Here is a 17846-nt window from a genome sequence, read left to right on the forward strand (position 1 = left end):
TGAGTGCGCAACGGTTTTGTTTGGAGTAAAAACATGTTGTTTATCCAATCCGTCACACAAATTAAAAAAAAAAATACTGAGCTCTTCTTTTGTTTTCAGGTCTGGCAAATCAAAAGGCTTCCCCCTCTTCTCGTGCCCCGATAAAAACAAGGTGAACTTCATTCCCAGGGGCTCTGCCTTCTGCCCCGTCAAACTCCTCTGCTCCTCCCTCTTCTCCCCCGTCTCTCCATTGTCCTGCTCCTCCGCCAACTCTGGTCTCTATGGCAATGACAGCCCTGGGCCTCAGGTGACCCCAACTCAACCCACTGCACCACTAGCTACCTTTCCGGCCTCCGCTGACTGGAGCACCGAAACAAGCACAGGCGTAAACACAAACAACAGCACAGACAGCCAGAGTCCCGACACAGACATGGGGAAAGACGGCTCCGCACAAGTACTCCTCACCAGCTAGTCCTCAGGTATTCATGAGCAAACCGCCTGCAGCTCAAACAACCTCAGGTGGTTTGGTCTTAAAACAAAGAGAAAAGAGAAAAAAAAAAAAGAAAAACTGCAAAAAATAGTCCTTGCACTCCGTTAATCCTAACGTCAGCCAGCAGGGAGTGCCCAAGGTTTAAAAAAAAAAAAAAAAAGACAAACAAACCAGCACTTTCGCTCGGTCAGTGTTTTCTTCCACTCTGCGTGAACTCAAGAAAGCTTGATGGTTTTGTAGCTGTCAACCAGACTTAAGAGAGTGAGCTGACCTTGGGCACAGCTTCCCCTTTACCCACAACTAACTTAGCCTTCTCCTCTGAACCCCGACAAGAACCCTTAACAAGAAATAGCTTTGCTTATTTTTGCAAAAAAGAGAATACAGCTCCAAATATTGTGTTACATAGTGCCTGCAGTTTAATCAAGAAACAATGAAAAAGGAAACCTAAATTTTCAAAAGAGACAACACTGAGGTTGTCGGAGAAACATATTCTACTCATGTAATCTAACCAGCTTCTTAGCTGTTCAGTGTTCAGCGAGCTAACAACTTTAGTATGTATACATAAGCTTTTTTTGACAGGATGGGAAAGTGATTAGTTTCATATTTTTACCATATCAGGATGTCTTACAGTCACAGTACATCGCCCCACATTAACCACAATGTTTGCACTTGTTAAGACCTGGCTTAGAATGATACAAGCCATGGCCTATTTTCTGTTTGTTTATTTGATAGTGTTTGTAGCACAGTTGTCTTAGGTGAAACCAGCGGCTGCTTCAGTGCAGGCTACACCCCTGATAGGCATACAAGCCAAGATGTGAGATCTGCATTCTTAGTCTGGTCACTTTTTAAAAAACTTGGTTAGCTCGACACAACATATCAGCTGTTTTATTTTCTCCTCAGTGACCAAATAACCAACACCCCCCCCAATAACCTTGTTTTACGCCCCTCGTTACACAGAACAGTAACTCAGGTGAAGTGGAATGTACTTGCTCGGACGATGTTGCCTTTCAGAGTGTTTGACTTCCTTTCTCCAGGAAGACATTCCAGTCTTTTGCAGAACAGTTGTATCCCCCTCCCTCCGCCCCCCTGCAGAGTGGCGTTATAACGAACTGAATCGATTGATTGATGTCACAGCTCGTGACACGGACGACTTTATGAATTAACCTGTTCAGGTTAGAGTTTCAGGTGCTTTGAAACATTCCACAGATCACTGTTGCATCGGTCAGATGCGAAAAAACTCAAGTAAATACAACTAGCTACATAAGCTACACCCGCCTGAATTCAGAAGTTGACAAATGTGTAATTTCTTCCCCGCCACATCCCGCTTTCGTTAAATATGAACCAAAGTACATGATGATGATGAAACGACTGTCATATATCAGGGACCAAGGAGGCCTCTTGTTTTGGCGGCAGAAGCAGGAAGTTGATGTGCACTTGATGTGATGTTTTGTTTTTAAACAACGCAACATGTAAACACTGGTTTCTAATGTTTCTAACACGGGGGGGAGGGGATGATCCTAAAACCAACAACGGAGCACTTAACGTGGAAATGAGATGATAATCACCTTTTTGACCAATTTCTAAAACAATCAGAACTTAAAGAGTGCAATCGATTTTGTTTTGAAGTAAAGCTACACTAACGATGTTTGTGTAACACAGATCCGATATCAGATATGTCCAAACACGACCAGAACAGAACCAAACGACTGATTCGGTTATCTGGTGAATGTTTGATTCCAAAAACTTTGTTCCATTAAAACCCACTTACACTTAAAAAAAATAAAAAATAAAAAATAAATAAATATGAACAATATGCAACACATTCCACACAAATAAAGTTCAGATGAGTCACACTTTTTCTGCTTACAGCTTCAGGAGTTTCAATCAAACTAAAACTGATTTCATTCACAAGCTCAATTTTGCAGTGCGGATAAGTAAACGGTTGCCATGTTCGGCATTGATGATTCAGTTCTCCTGTGTATTACGCATTTTTATGTAGATCTTGTGTGTGTGTTTTTCAATAAAGAAAACAGAAAAAAAAAACAGTTTGTTTTGGTATGTAATCTTTTCAAAGGCAGAAACATCGGTTATTGATATGAAGCATGGCATTTACACACAAACAGGAGGTCACAGTAAGGCAGTCCATGGGTTTGGTTATGATCACTGCTGATGATGTCACACGGCGTTAACAGGTAAGACATGAGTCATTTGAGATGCAACCGAATGACAAAAGAAATCTGTTGTAATGTACTGTACAAGGAATCAAATATGAAGTTCTATGTTGTTAAAGTGAGATCTGATTAAGGCATTTACTCAATATACTTTCAGATTCTGCAGCGTTGCAGTCATACTTAGATCAGTACGACTGATTTCATTAAACTCTGTCCGGTTAGTTTGCTACGAGGGGCGGCAGGAGGTCAGTCTGTAGGGTCTTGGGTTGGGAACCGGAGGGTCACCGGTTCAAGTGCCTGGTTTGGACCAAGTCTGGAAGTTGGTCTGGTGGCTGAAGAGGTGCTAGTTCACTTCCTGAGCTCAGCCAGGGCCTTCAGCAAGGCACCGATCCCCCACCAACTCAGGGCCGCCCCCTCACTCTGATGTCTCTCCATTAGTGCATGTCCACAGGATCCTGTTAGTGCATGTGTGTGCAGCATGTCTCAATATCAGAGTGTTCACAGGGTTAATAGAGAAGATCACACCTGAATAACACACCAGTCATTTAAATGTTTTCCATTGAAGCCAATAACTGAGCTTAATAAACACATGTGCATAAAAAAACAACAACTTTGATGCAAAATATTACACTGATAAAAAAAAAAAAACATGTTGTCCATTCAAGCACACTCTGATGACATAAAACAAGGCATGCATCATGCATCAACACAGCAGGCAGGGTTGGTAATTTTCTCCAGAGTCACTTTTTAAGATTCTGGTTGAAGTTGTCTTTAGGTCCTGACAGAAATTAATAACTCATGTTCTCTGAGAAAGGAATATAGAAAATCCATCATCTGTAGCAGTTGTAAGCCTGTAAAAACTTCAACCAATGTCTGCCATGAGGTACCAATCTGATGAACCAATCAGACGCCTCCCTGTCTCCCTGCTCATTCTCTACCTCTTGCGTGCACTAGCCCAGACTCAAAAGGGCGTCACTGATGACGGAGTTTATACTGTGAGTTTACTTACTGCAGAATGAGACATGAGACGACGTAGTTTCTACACAATACAAGAGATGAGCTGAGGTCCACTTCTGGAGCAAAGTCTGCGCTCATGCATGTAAGTGAGTGGGTGTGGCTTTAGAGGGAGCACAGAGGGGAGGGGGTGGGTGTAGACACAGCACTGAGGGAATGCTACTTTCAAAATCATGCCAGCTCGAAAGTTACCAACCCTGCCTTTAACTCCAAAAAAGGGATAGAAATACAGCATGAAGCAAACAAATCTCAAAAACAACAAAATATCCACTTCACCTTTTTAAATTTGATGACTAATATTTCCTCACAATTCTGTTCGGTTTGCCTCCGTATAGTGTTTGACGGATTGCGAAATAATAAGCGCCATTTAATTGATTTAACAATTCTCTGTAGCTGAGTTCAACATGTTCTGCTTTCTTTCTTGAACACGTTGCTCTGTGATCTTTGTCTTGATCGCTTTCTCTTCACTCTTTGCATCTCACAAAGAAGTTTCACCCGTTTGAAATCAGAAGTAAAGGAGGTCAGAATTTAAAGCATGAATGCTACGAGGACTGATTTTCCAAGGCAGCTTATGTCAAAGGGCTTTTTGTTCCAAACTCGTACTCCAATAAAATTAAACTTTATAGCCCTAAAAACTCAAGAAATTAAACAAATTCGCATTATAAAATGAATTCCAATTAGCCCCGATTTTAACAGTTGCAGCTTTCAAGAGATGAGCTCATTAAAGCGTTAGTAAATGTAATCAAACACTGAAGTGATCTTGAGATCCCATTCTGCATTATAAATACTGTTCGTGAAGTGTGACTTCAAATGCACGGCTTTGACTTGTAACCAAGCTTTTTTACATCGAGGTGCTGCGAATCTGAACTAAAGTAAAAGATGTGAGTACTTCTTCCACCACTGGAGTTAAAATGAGTGAGAGGCTGATTGATCACTTGTCTTATTATTTCACTCTGTAGTCATGACGACTGTGTGTTGGCTGCTCATGTGATTTTTCTCCCTGCGCTGGTAGCAGCTTTATTCTGCTGCTGCCGCTCACAACGGTAGCCGCTATTTTGTAATCACTGTGGCGCCGAGGAAGAACTACGCGTTGTGAAGCTCGTGGTCCCTGTCAGTTTTTCCCACCGCGTCAGGATTGGAGAGGGGATCCAGGTCGGCAAACAGGTTGAACCACGCCGAGAGGTCTTTGGATGTCCCTGCTGTCGTCTCTGTAAAATGAAAGTTAACAAAGGTCACTACAGCCCCGTTTGCACCAAGCAGTCGAGTTCGGTATGGAACACATTTATTGGGGTTTCGTCATTCAAAAGTTGGGTTCTTTGTTACATTTATTGGTTGTCTACACGATGTCCCGCCGCTGTGATTTAGGGACGTGTAAGGGTACGGTTGGCTTTGGAAACGCAAGCAAGATCAGGGATTACCGTACCAAACTGTACTGAACCAAACCGGACTGCTTGGTGGACTCGGGGTTTAGACACACGGCTGCACATGTACTGAAGAAATGGAAATAGAAACACCCCTTGCATCTGGCTGACATCCAAAATATGAATGGAAACAAACCCACAAGTTCTTTTTTCAAAGTACCCATAAACACAGGTTTCGGTTGGACACAAGCCTATTCTGATGTTTTACTCGCTTGGACCGGCCCGTACCTTTCACCGTCTGCTTAGGAGGATTCTGATTGGCTCCAGATGAGTGCTCGGTTGCCTCGGCGACGGGCTGTGGACTGATCCCAGCCCAATCTGAAAACAAGAGAGAGGCAGATTTAGATTCATCAACAGGGGACGCTTTCACGTGCCAGAGGATGATTCAACAAATAAATCATCACACTCCCTCGCTGATCGCTTTGCTGTTGTGGACGGATTATGTGCAATGAGTGCACAAACAACATCAATCAAAACATTTACAACACATATCGGACATCATTACAAGCTTTTAAATACAAGTCAGATTTCTGAAAGTACAACCATGAGCTGTTGGTTCAGGCACATTTAGTTTGCTTTCAGAAAACACATTTTACCATGTTGCAACACTTTATGCCACCGGGGAGGATACTGGAATGTGTTGTTGTTATATTCAGCACCAAACAAGCTCCGAACACAAGCCGTCCAGCAGGCTTCAAACACCAACAAACCTTTTTTAATCTTTTGGACTTTTTGTGCATTTTGCTATTTCAGCCCCCGCATCCTCCTCTTACGTTACCTTTTGACTTGTTGAGATGCACGATAGTCCTCGTGAAAGACGGAGAAACGTTGAATAAAACATTCTTCCGAGCCACTTCTCACCACGATGACGATAAGAATTGTGTAAATTTATAAGTACTGTAATGTTACAGTGTGATTGCAGCTTATTGGATGCATCTGAATGTGCCTGACTCACAGGGATTTTTGGGGATTTTCTTCCTTGAAGATTTGTCAAAGCTTTGTTTCACATTCTTGGTCTCAAGCCAAGGACTGTTCAGTCGAGATCTGTCTAGTTATTCGAACTCTATGAACCAGTTTTATTTGCAGGATTTGTCTGTTTTTGGGGCTTTAATCTTCAGGTCAAATGGAGGTCAAACATTTCTGCTGCCATGTGCTGCTTCTTGCAGGAATGGCTTCTTTTCCTCTCTTGGCCATTCCACCCAAATCCTGGAAATGCCACACCTACGCTCTTCTTCCTGCAATATGTTTGAAACAGCCCTCAAACTTCTGCTTCTTCAGTTATCTAGATTGACCTCAGGAACAAGCTTCTTCCTGCACAATGACCCAGATATCATGGAAAGCCCTTGGAAGTTTGCAAGGCTCTAAATTTTCCTCTTTTTTATGATGTGATAGTTATTGACAACAATGTGAAGTTGAGTCTAAATCCTTTAGTGCGAGACACGTTAGGGCAAAGAGGAAAATTAACAAGTGTTAAATGAGTTTGAAGCATGTGCCTGGTATCTTGCGTGCTGCTTTATTGTGACATGCTGTCAAAGATTTCTTTTTTTATTGCTCTACAAGTCAGTCCCTGCCTGTGTGCTCTCCTGTCTTCACATGTAAAATGATTACAGCTGAATTAGTTAAAGCTTTAAATGCTTCTTTACTTGTTTGTGTTCTTGACTGATCCTGGGGCTGTTTCTGCTTTGCTTTGTTTGCTTTGTTGACCAGCTGGACCTTCAGCCCACCTTGCTAAACAATCACCATCCTGTGGTTCATATGACGCTTTCCTCAACCTGGAAAATTATCCAGACCTTCTTCTATTCTAGCACTACCCTTAAGGCCCCGCGTCCACCTCGCGTTTTTCAGAAAAGTGCTGGCTGTGCGCTCGGGAGCGCTTGCATGAAGTGTTTGTGCGCTGAGAAGAAAAGCACTGCATGTCTCTCCTGTCTCTATGACAACAGTCTGTTGACAACGGTTGCTGTATGACCGACACTGCTCTGTTACTTTTAACTTTTAACTTTTAACTTTTTTAAAGATAATTTTTACCCGAGCAGACGCGGAGCAAAGAGGATGTGGGTACAAGACACGATTCGTAGGCGGCAAAACTTCGGGGAATAGCGTACATTTGGAAAAGAGCGCCGGTGACGTCAACAGCGGCTTTCTGAAAAGTTGAACGATTTTCAACTTGGAGCGGATGCACAAGAATGGCAAAAACGCTGGTTGCTGCACTTTTTGTCCAGGCGTCCGATTTCTGTGTGAACGCGTTCTACTCATTGAAAAAGGACACTGGCGCTCAGAAAAAAAAAACGCTAGGTGGACACAGGGCCTTACTGATCATGAAAATGGGATTACAGGAATATCACTGTTGCACCATGCAGTTCTGAATAGTGTCAGACATGTTGTTACACTAAACTAAAAAGTTAGCCTCGTTATTTTACTCGTCTACTTCAGGTTTTATTTCTTTAAAGCTTTTTTTAAATGGGGTTACCGTCCTCACAACCCTCCAAGCTGGAAACAGACAAAACCAAATCAAGAAAAATCAGACGAGATGTCAGCAGCCGGTGCTGGAGGCCGGATGAAATGGAAAGTTGTTGGCAATTACCTACGGATCAGAAAATCTAATTGCCGTGTTATAATGGCCTCCTTCTATTACTTTGACAGACGAGGGTTTGAGAATTCATCTAAAAGCTTTTTTCTCCCTGTGAGGAAATGGCAGAAAAGCAGGAAAGCAGAAAATCGTATCATTCATGGAAAAGAATAGAACTTACTTTGTAGTTTTTAAGCTGCTGTCGGGATCTTTTTGGAGGGTAATAAAACAGGTGAAAATGAGGATAATATGGGATCTTTAAGTTAGTGTAATAATGGTTAAATTGAGATGATTAATAGGGTTTTCCCAAAAAGGATGCTCTTCCTACAGATAGAAACCTCAAATTATTTCAATAAACCAACAAAAAACGGCTGAAGAGCTAAAGGCCGTAACCCTTCTCTGGTTTACACAAGCACAAACGCACAAACACAGACAACGCAATCATTTTCATACCTGACATGGAAGACTGCGGATTATTCAAGCTCTGGTCCCACAGCTGAGATGGTAGAAAGAAGGACTCTTCCCTTTGCTCGGCGTCTACTCGTCCACCCGACGCTGCGCTCGTTCCTTCCTCGTTGTCTCCGAAAACTTCGGTCCACTCTCGAGAGAAGTCGCCCTCGTCCACAGACATGCTGCCCAGGATCTCATTCAGTAAGGCCATGCTGTCCTTCTCCTCTCCCTCCAGGTCTGGATAGTTAGAGAAGGAGTCTGCATCCCCTGAATGATCAATAATGCATATTTATATAACGATACACTAAAATACCTCATATTTAACATTTCATTTGGTCCCTTATTCGTATATGGGACAACATTTTACCAAGAAGTGTTACATTTTTTAACAAGCTGTTTGAGGTTATTTAGCATTTCCTTGATTTAGTACATGGAGGCTTTTTTTTAAGGCTCCTGTGAGGAGTTTTGTCGTATCCATTCTTACAGATCTCTTGTGTGTTTTGCGTATTGGGCCGGCAAAATTAGAGGTTTCTTCTCCAGCTGCTTTCCAGATGTTGAATGTGTTAAGAGTGTGAATTTTGTTTTCTTTTCAATAGAAACATTTGAATGTTACCATGAGCGGAACAAAAATAAACCCAGCTGCAGTGAAAAAAACTACATCTACGTCACATATTAAATGCTGTACAAACATAGCAGCCTTATCTCTTACCTTCTTGGGTCTTATCGCTGGTGTTTTCGTTCAGTGAAATGAGTCTTTAAATATGGAGAAATAGAGAACATCAGTTTAAAACATCTCCTGCATGCTTGGAGCAGCGAGCGTGTAGAAAAACTTAATTTATGTTCAGTCAAATCCAGTTCAGTGTCAGTGCTGGCATGCATGTGTTTTGTCTACCTGCATGAGAAAAGATGAGATAACTCACTGGTTGTCTGTGGTCTCAGCTTTCTCTGCGTCTTCTTTCTCCACTTTAAATTTCTTCTTCCCTTTCTTCTTAGCTAGCTTCTCCACGGGGTCTCTTAATGTCTGAAAGAAGAATAAAGTATCTGATTGCAATGAATAGATGATTCTCCTGATGTAGACATTTGTCTGTTTATAGCGTTAAATAATCTGTACAGATAAATACACTGACCTTTAGTGAGGAGATCTCATAATGCTGACAGCCCTTGAAGCTCTCATGAATGGCTGCCATGGTGTGAGACGTCTTCTCCCAGAAGTGCAGAAGAGTCGTCTGAAAAAGCAGGAAAAGCCAAAGAGACACATTCAGCTTGTTGTGTTTTCACTCATCATTTATTTCCCATGTCTTGAGTTAGTATCTTCTTGTGTTGTCATTTAAAGGTCACATATTCTCCTTTTCAACCAGTTTAAATAAGTCTCAGAGCTCCTCAAAACATGTCTGTGAAGTTTCTTGTTCTGAATCCACTCTGATCCTGTATTTGATCACGTCTATAAACCCCTCTATTTCAGCCCTGCTCAGAACAGGCTGTTTTTGTGTCTGTACCTTTAAATGTAAATGAGCTGTCTCTGACCACGCCCCCTCTCTGGAAGGGCTTGGGTGTACTCTGGCTTTCTTGCTCCATGACCTATTGTTTACAGTGAGAAGGCAGACTCAGAGGGCAGAACAAACACCTAGCTGTGGGAGTGTTACCCACCTGGGGGAGGGGCTACTGCCCTTTGTGATGTCATGAAGGAAAAATCTCCAAACGACCTGTTTGAGCACACATTTTCTGAAAAGTGGAGCAGGCTAAAGACGGAGAGGATGGACTTTTCTCATCATTGGGGGGTTTGTAGACAGACTAGAGACATATATTAAAGTTAGAGAAACATGGTGAAGTGTATTTAAAAAAATATATTTTTAAATCTCTGCAGTCTGCACAGTGTCTTGTTTTTTACTGAACTATACTAAACAAACTTACTAAACAAAAATAGAACTCCTGGGCCCCCGGTAGTGGGTCATTTCTTGTTTTTAATCACCAACAATTGCAGTTTACGTCCTGCACATTGTCTGGCAACGTTTCAGTCATGTATTCTCCACTCTCTCTGTTTGCAAGAGACATCAACACAGCTTTAACACCTAAAGGACTTGAGAAACGTACGTATTTGCTGACCTGTGAATTTGAATGGACCACTGCTGCTTTTTTTTTGTTAAAAATATGATGGAAAATCTGGAGTTTTTTTCTAAAGTTACAGACCTTTTTTGATACTAATAACCATTAAAAAAGCGTGCATTGTATGGATGTAAGGACAGAACAAGAAATACCACCAGAAGAAGACGTCTAAATGTTGCTATTGTGATAGAATAAAAACTTTTTTTGTGGCAAGTTCTTCCTCAGCCTGCTGTTTTTCCACTGCCTTGCACCTTTGTGATGTGCTTATATCTACCCCCTTTTGCATTCTCCCCATGTTTGTCTTCCTGCTTCACAAGGTCGATTCATTGAAACACCTCCCCCCCCATGCACCTTTTACTGAGCTCATTGGAGTGAATGCAAACAACCTGGACTCGTGGTCTACCTGGTATGTGGTTAAAACGTGAGAGAGGAGGTTGCAGCGACTCGCTCCCAGCAGGTCGACTTTCTGGCACACATCATTCTTCAGTTTGTCAAAGCTTGTTTTGGTTGTGCGCACCTGGGCTTGAACCTGGGAGATAACAGATAAGAAAATGTTCCAACTGAAAGCAAACAAGCCAGTGTGTCCTATCGCACAGGTTTCAACAATGAAAACAAACACTGGAGTCCAAGTCACAGCTCAGAGTGAACCAGAGGAGAGGCCGTCTGATGGTGCACTACGCCCTCTAGTGGCCTTACACTGTTACTTGTTTGATTTGACTGATCTGAGCAGTTTGTGTTGAGGTAAATACAATGGTGAAATTAACCTTTTTGTGTGCATGTCAGAGCTCTGGAACATGCCAAACTAAGTGACATATATTTTTACTTCCATCCGTAATGCCATGTCAAATATTTCTGCAGCTCTCTCTGCAAAGACAAACCTTGCGGAACTTTTCCATCTGTTTTTGAGTGTCTGGATCGAGCTCCTGAGACACGTCCTTCATCCAGAGCAGCGCTCCTCGATACTCGGTCCTGGACTGCTCCATTCGGTTCACCGTCAGCCACGTGTCTGAGATCGCTCGATAGCGAAACGTTTCGACCTCCTGGTACAAACGGCACAGAGGGTTCCTCAGAGCCATTCTGCAGGAGGAGGAATCAGATCAAGGATTAAGATACAGCCCGACGTGCATTAGTTTATCTAAGTGCTCGATATGTCATTACACACAAAATGTTCTGTGCACACACAAACACACACATCCATCCAGAATAGTTTTAAAAAGAGGTTGATGAAAATCAGTTTTAAGATCCAGTGCATTCAGTGCAGTCTTCAGTTTTGAATCACCTTTAAATGCGTTTTAGTTATAGGGACTTTAACCCTCCAAGCTACTCTGCCCCAATGCAGCTGTTACTTTTCATGTTACCTGTTTGGCTGTTTCATGAGGATTTAGCATAAATCTCTCAAACACTGACTGATGTGTTCATGTTTGATGCTCACCTCTGTTGAGAGGAGAAGCAGAGCGCTTTCCCAGTTGCCTGCATGATCTTTCCCGCCCTGGTTTTGTCCTGCGAGCCCTGTGAGCGCAGAAAACGACCCAACTCGTTCTCCTCTTGGGACAGAACTGCAGACGGGGAAAGAAGACACAATTTTACGCTTTAAGATCTGAGATGGATGAGCCATTTCTTATTAATAAAGGTACGCTTTTAAATTATCAAAATATTAACTCTCCCCTCTGAATCACACCAAACTCTGCGAACCCACTCTTTGAACAGGTCGTATTTTAATCTTCATTTCAAGGTTTTATCAATACTAAGCTGTTTATCGGACTCACAGCAGATCCTCCTCTGGTACTGCTCGATGACCTTTAGCAGCTCCATGCACGTCCTCTGGATGGAGTGGAAGACCTGCAGAGCAAGAAAATCAATATAATATAATCAGTGTGAGCCATAGATGACAATAACTATCAGAACTATTTGTTTTTTTGTAGCAGGCTGTAAACATGTTTGTCTGTGCTTTTTTTGGCTGTGGTGTGTGACTTCCTGTGTTCCTGGAGCCAGCCTCAAGTGGACATTTGAATAACTGCAGGATTCTGAACTTCTGCACTGCCTTCATTTTTCAAGACCGGAGGTTGTCACCACACTAACCGAGACCAGAGTGCTCCAAGACCGAGACAAGACCAAGACATTTAGGGATCGAGACCAAGTCAAGACAAAGATCATAAATATCTTTGAAAAATCATCATCTTGTGTGCAGCGGGCGTATCACTCACTTAGACCGTAACACCGGAAAGTTACGGTCCTAACCGGGGGATAAAAAACTACAAATGAACTGAAGTTATTCAGTGTTTAAGAAAGAGGCATTTTCCTTTTAATCAAAATTAATAATGTGGAAAAACATCCTTAATCAGAGGTGGTCTTGATTTAAAATTTGGAGTCCGACTTGACAAGACTGAGTAAAAATGCTTTCCATGCAGAGATGAGACCAAGACCTCCAAAAAGTGGTCTTGAGACCAGGACACTACGACATGGGAGCCGTTTGATTCCAAAAGTAGACGTTTAAAATGTCACATCACAGCTTTAAATTGAGCTTTGATTTATCATGTAGATATCCAGTTCTGAAATGGTTTCTTAACAAAGACGTGACTTAAATAAAGGTTGGATATTTCAGCCCATATGAGGTATCGATTTCAGCCGTTACTCTCACTTCCCTCCTGAAATGGAGGGCGTAGAGGATGCGAGCTGGAGAGGCAGCTTAATGTAAGATTTAAGCCTGGAGCGAATACTGTCACCGTGTGAATCAAAAAGCCATTTAAGTCTCTGCAGAGTCCACCCGGGGCCAAAGTATCCCCAGTGTTTGTTAACGTCTCTGCACTGTGACTGAATCCTAAAGTAACCTGACCCGACTCTCCTGCTTTTGAAACTCTCCCTCCCTCACCTCCAACTTGCCGTCCAGGTCGGCATCTGACGCCACCACATGTTCGTCCTCTTTCTTCCCGGTCACCTTGATGAGCGTCTGTTTGGTTTTCCAGTATTTCTGCTGGAACTTGTTCACCACGGACGAGTCCTGGCTCTGGATGAAGCGGTCGAGATAATCCCGGGAGTAGCCGCTGCAGTGACACAAGGAGTTGGATTAATGTTGTGGCTCTTTCAGCGGAAAAAAAACATAGTTTATAAACTCTGAGAAGAACTCCATGACAGGTGTGAAACTGAGCGTAAACAAAGAGCTGTACTCACAAATGTCCTCCCTCCATGTTTCACGATTACCTGAGGAGAAAGCAGAGCGACTTTATAGAAACTTTGAAAACATCTGAGGGCTCGGATACGGTTGTTTAACTTTATTTGGAGACATTTTTAAAGATGTTTAGAAAGATAAAATTCAGCAGTTTTACTATTTTCCTTCTCTGTGTTAACAAATGTGCACGACTGGATTACAGGGGTGGCAAAAAGATCGTCGTCCTGCTGGTGCGATAGATTCATCAAATTGCTGGTGCCGTTTGTTGGAACAGATTTGCTCTTCCATTTTGACTCACCGCTCCACTACTTAACGACTCCTCAAGGTGGCCTTAATGACACGAACGAGGGAAACATGTACGGACGTACAGTAAGTCAACAGACCGCTGAAAAGAAGTAAAGACATGAAACTGACACCAATACTGCTGAGTCCTGCACTTTGACTTTTAGGGGTCGTTTTGTTTCAAACAGTTCATCAGATATTTCTCTCTTTGTATTTTTCTGATTGTTTTGCGGCGTAAGAATTATCAGAAAATTGCTGTATCGTGATATTCTCGTTAAGGTGGTCCATGTATCGTATCACCAATCATGAGTTACCCTGCGATTCACATCCCTACAGACTACATAATGATGTACACATATGATGATCTGACGCACTAAAGGCGTACTGTAAATCTCCCTTCTTACGGTTGCATTAAATTTCCATACATAATTAAAAGTTTGCAGATTAAAATGAAGACATAAATGTGTTAGGATGGATTGCTGATGGACTCTTTACACAGCAGCCTCTGTCATCAGTGTGTGAATGTGTAGGTGTGACCTGCGGAGTAAAAGCGCTTTGAATAATCAGAAGACGAGAAAACGCCAAACAAGCTCAAGGCCGACATCTGGTGCATATAAAAGTGTGATGACCGGCAACTGCTTGGGGCCCCAGAACAACAAGGGTCCCATAAGGGCTGACAAACTTTAAACTCCAGTACAGCAGCGGCTCAAAATGTGCACATTTACAACGACAGCATAAAACCTACCTAAGGGGGCCCCATCTGACAGCACTCACTGTCGTTGCCCTGCTAAGCGTTGAATGCTGTTAAAACACTAGAAAAACATAAAAGGTAAAAAAAAAAGAGGATTAAACGTCAGGAGGCGTGATGGTGATGAACGCTGGCTGGAGGGCCCTCCAATTAATTTCTGCTGAGGGCCCCAGCAGACTCTTGAATCGCCACTGCACCCTTACATTCATATGTAAGCATAAGGTGCATAAGGTGTAACTGAGGTCTTGTGACTGTTTCTACTCCTCCTCTTCCCTTTTTTGTTCAGTCATCCCCCAGCAGCAGCAAATCACCACAGAAACCTCAGCTGCAAATCCTTTTATTTCCCCTGCTCGTTAGTTCCATCTCATGCTGTCCATCGGCGGCGGGGAGGAAATGAATAAATAATGAGTAATTTACGTGCAGCTCGCGCGTCACGATTCGACTCACTGTGATGACGCGATGCGATAAACATTTATTAACAAAGACGGATCATTTTGTACATTTTCTGCAGGGAATAAACAGCAGCCGTGTATAAATATGACAACCATACATCCGCACCGCACCAGAATAAACACACCGCCTGACTCATGCACATCAGAAGCAGCCTCTCCTCCTCCTCCTCCTCCTCCTTCTTCATCTTCATCTTCGCACAGATATCAGCAAATAATCGAGAGAATAAAAGAATAAGTCCCACACGTACCTCTCCGTGTTGATAACATGTAGAAAAATCCTCCTCATAGATTCCTTGTCAGCGCTGTGCGTTGCGCAGGCCCTGCTGTACTGAAGTGTACACACAGCTGCTCATTCAGTCTGCTGCACGAAACAATGACGTCATGCAGGGCGCGCTCCCCCAGCACGTCACGCTCAAGTGTTTGTCTCGTGCAAACATTTATGTAGAGTCAACAAGCACTTATTGTCTCGTTGATGTAAAGCGCTTTATAAATAAAAATCTATATTTATTTATCTGAAATCTACGGAGCCCCTGAAGTGCCAAAAAGTAAAAAGAAAAAAAAATCTTGTGCGCACTTTTTGGGACTTCAGGGGCTCCGTAGTAATCACTTAACACTTTTCAATCAAATATGTTTGTATGCGAAATAACAAAAAGGACCTTTTAATTTGTTCTGAGTGTGAATCAAACCACCCAGCGGTTCATGTCAGAACAGCGAAAGAGATAAAGTTAATTAATCAATTAACTGGATGGACAGAAAAGTCAAGATAAGATTCATTTTTTGTTATATTATTTTTTAATTTGCAAAAACAATTAAACAAATAAACATACAGTTAATGGCATTGGGGTTCATAGTTTTGGAAATATCATCTAAAGGAGTGTTTCTCAAATGGGGGTACGTGGCAAATGTCGTTTAAAAAAAGTTGCATCACAACAAACCAATAAAATGATTTCTAGGAAAATCCATACACTGATTAAAGATAATTTAATGAACAGAATATGTTCTCTATGCAACATCAAATAGGACACTGCTTCCAACTTGAGGATATTCATTTATAATATTGCATTATGTGTACATTTTCCAGCCTGTGTCTAAAAATAGGAGGCTCCTATTTGCAAACATTTCCTGTTGAATGCTTTCTTTGCTGCTTTTAACCCAATAGCAGTCTTCACATTGAACAACATCCCTCGTCGAGAAGTCTCATGGGTGTCAATCAAGATGGCTGCACAGTAACTTAGCACCAGTTTATTAATAACCCTAAAACTTTGTTATTTACACATTTTATTCCCACCTTTTCTCTGCAGTTATATAACCTCTTATTCGCTGTAAGTGCCACAACTTTGTGATATGTCAAAGTATTTTAAAAGTGCAACGAGTAGCTGTGTCGCTAGAAAACAGAACCCACAGCTTGAGGGCCGCCGGGCAGAGAAATCAGGAGCCTTTGATCGCTGAGGTCAGACGTATAAGTTCAACTCTAACTGCCGTCGCAACTGATGTAACTACAATATCCCTTGTCAGGTTACTGAGACGATTTAAGGACTGATTTTGCCCCCCAACAACACCCAATACGATCAAGGGCGTGGCTCCATTCTAGGTTGAAACGGTCCTCATGTCCGTGTTCTCACACGTTTTTTTAAAATCAGTTAAGCTGAAGAAGAGAAATCGTCTCATGTGAAGCCAGATTCAGAGTTACTGTTCAGTGTGTTCACTTGGGAAAAAGTATTTTTTCACATATTGGTTATTTACATGACAAAGAAAGATCTGATTAGTCCCTTAATCACTGACGATATTAAATGAAGTGTTGAAGGTTTGCTTCCTCTCTACAGTCTCTCTCTGCACCTCCTCCACTGTTCAGTTCTGCGTTTGTCCAAATGATGGCAGTGTAACATAAAAGAAGGCCGTTGCACCGTCTCGTAGTCCTCCTTCTCCTGCTTTTGGGGCCCCCGAGCTTTCATCTGTTGGCTTCAATTTATTTCATCACACTATAGCGCAGCTGATCTAATAGCATGTACATTTCGTTGTCACCTAAAGGGAATTTCTTGTCATGCTCTAAATTGATGTACCCGTTTGCAGCCTTGGACAGTATTTGTGCTGCACACTCTCGGGGTGTGTGTGTGAGCAGCATACCGCTCAGACAATGTTACAGATCAGCACACAGACCAACATTTAACCAGTAAATCATGGATTTATATTTGGATAAAGTGTTTCATCTACTGCTATGCAGATTGAATTTGCACCAAAAGGATCGTAGCACCTTTTGATCCTTGATCGCCCTGAGGTCACTCTCTGCACATAAACAGCACCTTTTCATCCTGTCTGCTGTATGGGAACAACCCATGTTGTGTTTACGAGGTTATTTTGCATCTTTATAGTCATGAATACGCCTGATTTCCCGAAGGGACTTCTCTGCATGCCTCAGCGCCCTTCCAAAACCCTGACCTCTGACATCACTCGAGGCTTTTGTTACATCTTAAGGAGAGGATATGATCTCCATAACGACCAGTGTCCTTCACCCCATCTGATCCTCCTCCTGCACTTACCCACCTTATCTCAGGTAGGAGATAGTATAGAAGCACTTAATTTCAGAGTAAGACAAGAGGACGATCAGGCTGTTCGGGGGTTTAATTCAATCAGTCTGAGAAATTCCCCGTCCCATATTGATCGGGGAGCCCGTTAGTGATTTTCTCTGACATTTCCTGATTCCGACTCGTGTGCTCATTCTGGAGATTCTCGTCTTATTTGAGACTCACTTCTGTCGTATTCTGCTGTCTTCATGTGCACGCCAGCTGACCGACACATGTCATCCTGTTTTCTGGGACACAGTCTAAACCCGTCTTGAGCGTGCCCTCATTATGAACGTTTGCAGGCGCCCCCCCAACCCCCCCACCCACCCACCCACCCCCCAGAGAGCACCCGACCCGACCCCAAATATTGCTCAATTGACTTTTTCCATCAGCAGTAATGTGTGCTGATGGGGAACCATGACATTTACATTTGCACCACTCCG

The 17846-nt window shown here is 42.5% G+C and overlaps 2 protein-coding genes across 3 annotated transcripts in view; one reads left to right on the plus strand and one right to left on the minus strand.

Annotated features, from left to right (window-relative positions):
- LOC109998702 (glucocorticoid-induced transcript 1 protein) overlaps positions 1–2512 on the plus strand; it is a 25935-nt gene extending 23423 nt beyond the window's left edge. For both annotated transcript variants that reach the window (XM_020653573.3, XM_020653574.3), the window contains exon 9: positions 100–2512. In XM_020653573.3, coding sequence (XP_020509229.2) covers positions 100–451 — 352 coding nt within the window. In that variant the 3' untranslated portion in view covers positions 452–2512. The remainder of the gene's footprint in view (positions 1–99) is intronic.
- On the minus strand, positions 2507–15264 carry ica1 (islet cell autoantigen 1). Its single transcript, XM_020653560.3, has 13 exons — positions 15091–15264; positions 13363–13392; positions 13064–13235; positions 11961–12033; positions 11627–11750; positions 11073–11271; positions 10598–10723; positions 9219–9317; positions 9012–9112; positions 8801–8844; positions 8095–8358; positions 5304–5393; positions 2507–4862 (listed from the first exon to the last, which is right to left on the minus strand). Exons 2-13 carry the CDS (start codon positions 13377–13379, stop codon positions 4738–4740), a joined length of 1434 nt encoding a protein of 477 aa, XP_020509216.1. The 5' UTR covers positions 13380–13392; positions 15091–15264; the 3' UTR covers positions 2507–4737.
- Between the last annotated feature and the right edge of the window lie 2582 nt (positions 15265–17846).

The sequence above is a fragment of the Labrus bergylta genome, chromosome 8, assembly GCF_963930695.1.
Source record: "Labrus bergylta chromosome 8, fLabBer1.1, whole genome shotgun sequence".
In the NCBI taxonomy this organism is placed as follows: Eukaryota; Metazoa; Chordata; class Actinopteri; order Labriformes; family Labridae; genus Labrus; species Labrus bergylta.

Excerpts from the sequence above, each read along its gene's own strand:
- ica1 (XM_020653560.3), bottom strand. Across the intron at positions 11,272-11,626 it reads TGCTTCTCCTCTCAACAGAG|AATGGCTCTGAGGAACCCTC; the intron begins GTGAGCATCAAA and ends CTCCTCCTGCAG. Across the intron at positions 4,863-5,303 it reads TCCTAAGCAGACGGTGAAAG|AGACGACAGCAGGGACATCC; the intron begins GTACGGGCCGGT and ends TTCATTTTACAG.